The sequence below is a fragment of the Thunnus thynnus genome, unplaced genomic scaffold (genome assembly GCF_963924715.1).
Source record: "Thunnus thynnus unplaced genomic scaffold, fThuThy2.1 SCAFFOLD_36, whole genome shotgun sequence".
Classification (NCBI taxonomy): Eukaryota; Metazoa; Chordata; class Actinopteri; order Scombriformes; family Scombridae; genus Thunnus; species Thunnus thynnus.
In genome coordinates this window covers 147501-154070 of record NW_027095888.1, presented here as the reverse complement: position 1 = coordinate 154070, position 6570 = coordinate 147501, and the positions used below count along the sequence as shown (strand labels likewise).

Sequence of the window (6570 nt, the reverse complement as noted above, 5' to 3'; positions counted from 1 at the left end):
GTGAACACATCAGATCACATCAGCTTTCTGCTCGGCTTCTCATTTACTGTCAGCGTGCAGCAGATAATGATTCACATCAGGGTTTCAAACCTCCACCAAACGCTCTGTCGAAAGCAGTTAGTTTGACTTTAAAGTGTGTTTAGTTGCAGCAGCAGACTGAAGGAAACATCTTAACCAGCAGAGTGTGAAGAGAAAACCAACCAAAACCTTCTCACACAGTGACGTTCTCTCCTTCTGCAGCCAACAACATCCAAAGCAACTTGAGACAGTTTGACTTTCTGTGTCCTCTTTGTTCATTTGTATTATTTTGTTAGAGGTGTCGGCCGGGTCTCTCTCCTCACATTTAACATTTGTCACTCAGGTTTTGTTTGTTTTGTGGTTTTTTTAAATGTTAAAGTCAAACCTCAGAAAAAGATGCACGTAAAGCAGAATGTACAGTCTTTGTACCTTCATCTCAATGGATTTCCTGTTCTGAAGCACAGGGTTTATATAGAATACAGAATGTAGAAATAGAATTTATTTTAAAAAGGCTCGAAATTCTTTCAAGTTTCATTTTTCTCGATAAGGTGTCTCCTGTAGGGTTAATATAAACCCTAATCCTTCAACATTACTAACAGCAGCTACAATATTAACAGTTCAGTTATACGTCAGCTGTGTCTATAAATAAGCACAGACACAGTGGTCTGCCTACAGTATGCTTAGCAATCTCCCAACTATTTTATTAAACTTAACAGCCTCCCGTGTAATTTGTCAAACTCTAAACTTTTCCAACTTCAACATGAATTGGCTGCAAAATGATCGCAAGTCCTCTGTTAATATATCAAATCCACTAATCTGTCAACAGCAGCCTCGACCAAAAACTATAGACTTCAGATCATTTATCATCATTGATGAACCTGACAAAGAAGATTATGTCATTTTTAAACAGTACTTTGCCTTAAACATCACAATACCTGCTAGTTTTCCCTTTAGCGAGGTGCATGAAGTCCCGCTGCAGAGAATGACTGACATCCTCACTCACGACGGCATGATGAGATGACAGATTACATTTTCATTTTTATTTTGACCCCATAACAGCGTGTTGACATGTAAATATAAATGCAACAGACCGGGGGCGCTGTTTCACTTACTGCATTTGAATACTGTCCACCGTACAGCAGGTTACGTCTTTAAAGATGAAAGTTCAAATGCTGTTTTCATTTTCAAATTGAAGAAAAATGCATTTTAATTTTAATTGTGAGGTAAATATTGATGCGTAAATGGAAGATCAGGTTACATTGTTTATATTGCATTTTAATTTTCAAATTTGAACATTTGAATATTGTCCACAGTACAGCAAGTACAACTTTGAAAAATTAAATGTCAAACAACTTTTCCATTTTCACTTTAGTACAGTTTCAGAGGGAAATATTGTACTTTCTACTCCACTACATTTATTTGACAGCTTTAGTTACTTTTCAGATGAAGATTTGACACAATGGATAATATAACAAGCTTTTAAAATACAACACATTGTTAAAGATGAAACCAGTGGTTTCCAACCTTTTTGTCTTTTGACGTCTTACAAAAAGCAGTGTGTAGTCGGGGTCACATTTCACATGTCTATGAGTTGTTAACAGCTCCACCAAATAGTGATTTTTCCCTCTAAACTTCTCACATGCTTTCATTTCAATAAATGTTCAAATGATCCAATATTTCAGCAAAAATCAAAGATTAGAGAAAAAGTCCAAAAACTGAAAACAGATTTGTGTATCAGAACTTTGTTTTTTCTTCTTTCCTCTCCCATTAATCATCTCACCACCCCTCAGATTTATCTGCTGACCCTTTGGAGGGGCCCGACCCCTAGATTGGGAACCACTGGACAGATTTACACATGTGTTTGTGTGTGAGTGTGTGTGTGCGTGTGTATGGAAGCACCAAAGATCTCAGCTATCGTGAGGAAAAGTGCTGCTTGCTTTTATTTCCAGAGAGACGTGGGGTGCGTCTTAATTCGCCGGCTGCCGTCTGACTTCAACAAATAAAATACAACCCACTGTCTCACACGTGACGTTGAGCGAACACAAAGTGCTCCAAGCAGCTGGATGAACACTGATAAGTTTAGCGTGGTAAACACAACCAAACAAGCAGTAAACAACAGTAACTACAACAACAACAACAACTCATCTCTGCGCAGCCTCTCGTGTGGCTTTAGGAAGCCAGCAGGGTGTGTTTCAGTCTGTCTTTCGGGTCCGGCTCGGTCCCTCTGGTTCCTCTCACTCTGTCGGCGGGTTCATGGCAGCTGATCCTCGGTGGAGTTGCAGGAAAACAGTGGAGTCGATTCACTTAAAGGCAAGTAAGGCATATAGGTTATCCTTCATCCTTCTTCTGCGTTGGGTTGCACAGCGGTTTTCTTCAGATCTGGTAATTGGCTCTACTTGTCCAGCAAGGTTGAGATTGTGCCGCCTGGTTGCAGTTAAGTACGTACGGGAGTTACTTCCTTTCATTAGCTGTGCGAACAACTGGAAGCACAGTTTGGGAGCGTCGCCAGTGTTTATACTCTCTGTGACATCACGGCTGGGAGGGAAATCCCCATGTGTTTCCTGCTGGTCTCGTCCAACTGGAGCCGAGAATTTGACTCTGCCTGGTTTCACACTTATGTGTGAGTTTAGCAAAGAATGATGGGAGTTGGAGTCCATTTGGACTCCTTTTATTCAACTTGGTGCCTTTCTTTGCTATCAGACTTTGTGACTGTGTGCAGGCCTGCTTTGTCTCATGCACATGAAGTATGAGGCCCAACATTTACCTTAATTTCCTGGAGAATTAACTTAACCCCCTAACCCCCTAACTCTAACCCCCTAACTCTAACCCCCTAACCCTCCTGTCAACTTCCAGTCAAAACTGGTTTGCTAATGAAAGAAATCTGACATCAATATCTACATTCAATAGAAATGAAGTCACCTGTTCAACATCTTTGGTGCAGTCAGATGCCCAGGCTGCATGGTGAGGATGTGCTTCAGTTGAAACCTTGTGTACAGAAAGGGATAAAATATTAAATAACCAGTAAGACACAATAAGACTGTACCTGTTGATACGTAGTGAGTTAACAACACAATTATCTATACAGGAGAATGATAGGAGTAAACTATTACCAGGGAAACTCAAGTTCATGTAAAAATACTTGGTGACTGACCAAAGCTCTATTCATTATTACTCTACACGGTGCACCTGTTTTGTTTATTTTGTGAAAATACTGTGAAATTACGGTAGACTCAAACAGCAACTTGTTAGCTCTTTGTGAAAATGAAGTTCTGTCTGTACCTTTAATCTCCATGGCCAGTCCGAATCTCCATAGTTGTAGGTTATCTCTTCCCCTGGCCTGATGTCCTTGATTGCAAATAAACAGATGAGGCTTTCTATCCACAGTGATGATCCTCATTCTGCTGTTTGGGCTCACATGATCATCATTGACGAGTCTCCCTAGAGAGTCGTCCTCTCTGGCTGCATCAATACTGAAATTACAAAAAATTCTGATTACAAAATGTAAAAGTATAATGACAGAAGCACACTATACTGAATGAATGAATAAATCACCACCACCTCTACTACTATTACTATTACTACTACTACTACTACTACTGCCACTACTAACATCAAGTTAGTACAAAATGGCAGAGTTTGTTTTTCTGGGTGAAATTAAACTTACAAAAAATACTGTAAATTAAGTATGACAACACATGTACCATAGTTTTTTCCCATTGTAGAGAAATTCAAACATGAAAACCTTCAGGGCATCGTGGTACAGTCTTAGCCTGTTTTCATGTTCCTGTTTGATTTCCAATCGATATTCAATAAGAAAGTCTCCCTTCTGAAAGTGGCGGCAACTGAACACTCCTCGACCTAACGAAGAACAGAAGATGTGTCAGAAATATGAAGAGATTAAAGCAATAATTAAAAGTATACCTGTGCTAAAGAATTTTTAACAAATGGCAACTCACCTTTAAATGAATTAATATATTTTATATTGAATCCATCCTCGTCCTTGCCCAAGGATGAAAAATATGCTGCCTCTTCTTTAGGTTTAATCTTCACTCTCTGTGGCCTTATTGCTGACATCTCATGCTAAAGATGATGATGACTTCAGTAAAGATATAGAAAAAAATCTGATCAGTTTACCTATCATAGTTTGTTAACAACTTACTGCAGACCTATTTTACAGTTGACTTTCAGTCTTTTAAGTGTCTGTGTAGGAAATGTGCCAAACAAATAGATATGCTGTACAAATAAATTTGCCTTGCCTTACTAGTAAGCCATATGTCAGACTCGGGGAAGCAGGAGTGGACCCAAACGCAGAGGCCGGAATGCAGATATGATGAAAAAAACTCTCCTTTAATTGTGGATGGTCATGAACAGTCAAACAGAGCAGAACAGAACTAGCAGATGCAACAACACAAAACGATCCAACAAGGACTGAACAGAAAACCAGAACTTAAAAAGAAACTGAACTAACAAGGAGATGAGGTGCAGGTGGGGAGATGGGTGGAGAACTCAAGAGAGGGAGTGAACATACAGGGAACTGATTGGCTGAGGACACACAGAGAGCAGGGCAGGGCTGACAAGGCTAACGCAGGGCAGGTGTGGGGAAAACAGAGCAGGGCAGGACTAACGAGTCCAAATGCAGGGCAGGTGTGGAGGAGCACATGAACACACAAGGGAAACATAACAAAAACCCAGAAAACAAACTCAATGCCATCTACACTAACCCATCCAAAACCAACCACAAACAAAGCACACAACCCAACAAACCAATGACGCAGTCCTCCAAAACCCACCACCCAACCCATACAAGAAAACCCCCATGAACCGAAGGACCAAACAGAAGTGCAAAACCAGGAGACCCCAAGAACACAACACAAGACCAAAAAACACCCAAAGTCCAGGCAAGATGTGACACCATACTGGTGAACAAGCACATAGTTTTGAACCTAGACTAAATTAAGTCAAGGGTCAAAGTGTAAATGTCCTGAAAAGGCAGTATATGTGTCAAAGATGTGTGGACACAAACTTTCCTCTGGTCATGTATTATAATGACTGAGCACTACACAACTACATAACATTACAATCAATACTGTACATATATAGTATACTAGTTCTGTACATACTAGTACAGGTGTCACAAGACAGCTCTCCTAAATGTTTGCAGTATTGTGTAACAAACACTAATAAACTTTACTGAAATGCTTATATTAAACAGGATAATATATATATACATATATATTTGTGTGTGTGTGTATTCATGGATTATTGTTATGGATTATTATTACCATGGATTCATAATTCACAAACTAAAGTGTGATAACTTCGCTCATGTCTAGTACTGATAGCACTACCTCATAATGTACAACCTACAACACTACCAGTACACTGAATTAATAAAAAAAGACATTTCAGCAAACATACAACATACATAAATTTACAGAATAGTCTGCAAACTACATCGCCAGTCGAGTGATTTTCCCCACATCACTTACTTAGTCCAAAGACGACACTGCGATTAGCATAACATGACGTTAGCATTGTTAGCTTATTCGCCGTCAGTTAGCATAACATTAGGTTAGCATGGTTAGCTTATTGGTCGTCCTGTAATTAACGTCATTACTCCACAATGCACTGACATAACGTAATACCAATACTTTCCAGAGAACATATACGCATTCATCTAACACACTACTGAATATGAACTGTTCATATATACAGAATCACACCTGAAAAGGGAGTTTCTCACGAAAGCAGAAGCATCACATTTTCACTTATAATTTCTCTCACTCTATCAACCACGTCCAAGCAAAGCCAACGTTAGCTAAACTAAGCTAAACTAAACTGTCCTCAAACTAAGCTAGCGTTGGCATTAATTTCCCAGAAATTTATATGATCAATTGCTGGATGAAATGGCAATTTCAACTAGCTACCGATATCAAAAAAGTTGCCTTGACTTTCTGGATGCGAAATGTAGTGCTGGGTTTTGAGTCTTACCTCTTCTCCACAGGTGCAGGTGAAAATGTGCTGGTTCAGCAGGATATAACGTAATGTTAACCAGGAAATGATTTGGTGGCTGGCTGAAGAGAGGTCACCTCATTTAGGGTAACACAGCAGTTTTGACAAAAACCATAATTATGAGGACAGTCAGCCTGACTGTCAGCCAATCAAAAGCTGTGAACTTTACACGTGTGAATTATTCATTAGTGGGTGCAGTTACATCGACCCACCTACAGAGGCCGCTGTGTCATACACAGATTTTACACAAATTCACGTAAATCTGAATTGTGGAGACATTTGCTGAAACTTTGGATTCTGGGTCTCTACACCTATAGAAACACGTCTACGCTGTCCGAATTATGAGGACCCTGTCCTCACAATTCAAAATGTCCTCACAGTGTGGCGTGTATCCATGCAAAACGTCTCCATAAACCACAAATGCGAACACACACACTCACACACACACACACACACACACACACACACACACTCACACTGACACACACACAAAAACACACACACACAAACACACAGACACACACAAACACACACACACAA

At 39.8% G+C, this 6570-nt stretch overlaps 1 protein-coding gene and 1 long non-coding RNA gene across 3 annotated transcripts in view; both read right to left on the bottom strand.

Moving 5' to 3' along the window:
* Nucleotides 1-1629: 1629 nt before the first annotated feature.
* Nucleotides 1630-6570, bottom strand: part of LOC137178759 (N-lysine methyltransferase KMT5A-A-like) — an 11484-nt gene continuing 6543 nt past the window's right edge. Inside the window, exon 6 of one of the 2 annotated variants that reach the window (XM_067583976.1) lies at nt 1630-2442. In XM_067583976.1, the coding sequence (XP_067440077.1) occupies nt 2392-2442 (51 nt within the window). In that variant the 3' untranslated portion in view covers nt 1630-2391. Of the gene's footprint in view, nt 2632-6570 lie in introns of both variants that reach the window. The other variant, XM_067583974.1, reaches the window with a different exon arrangement.
* LOC137178760 (uncharacterized) lies at nt 3517-4541 on the bottom strand. Its single transcript, XR_010927200.1, has 3 exons — nt 4275-4541; nt 3975-4114; nt 3517-3876 (listed from the first exon to the last, which is right to left on the bottom strand). It is a non-coding gene; the product is annotated as an uncharacterized lncRNA (long non-coding RNA).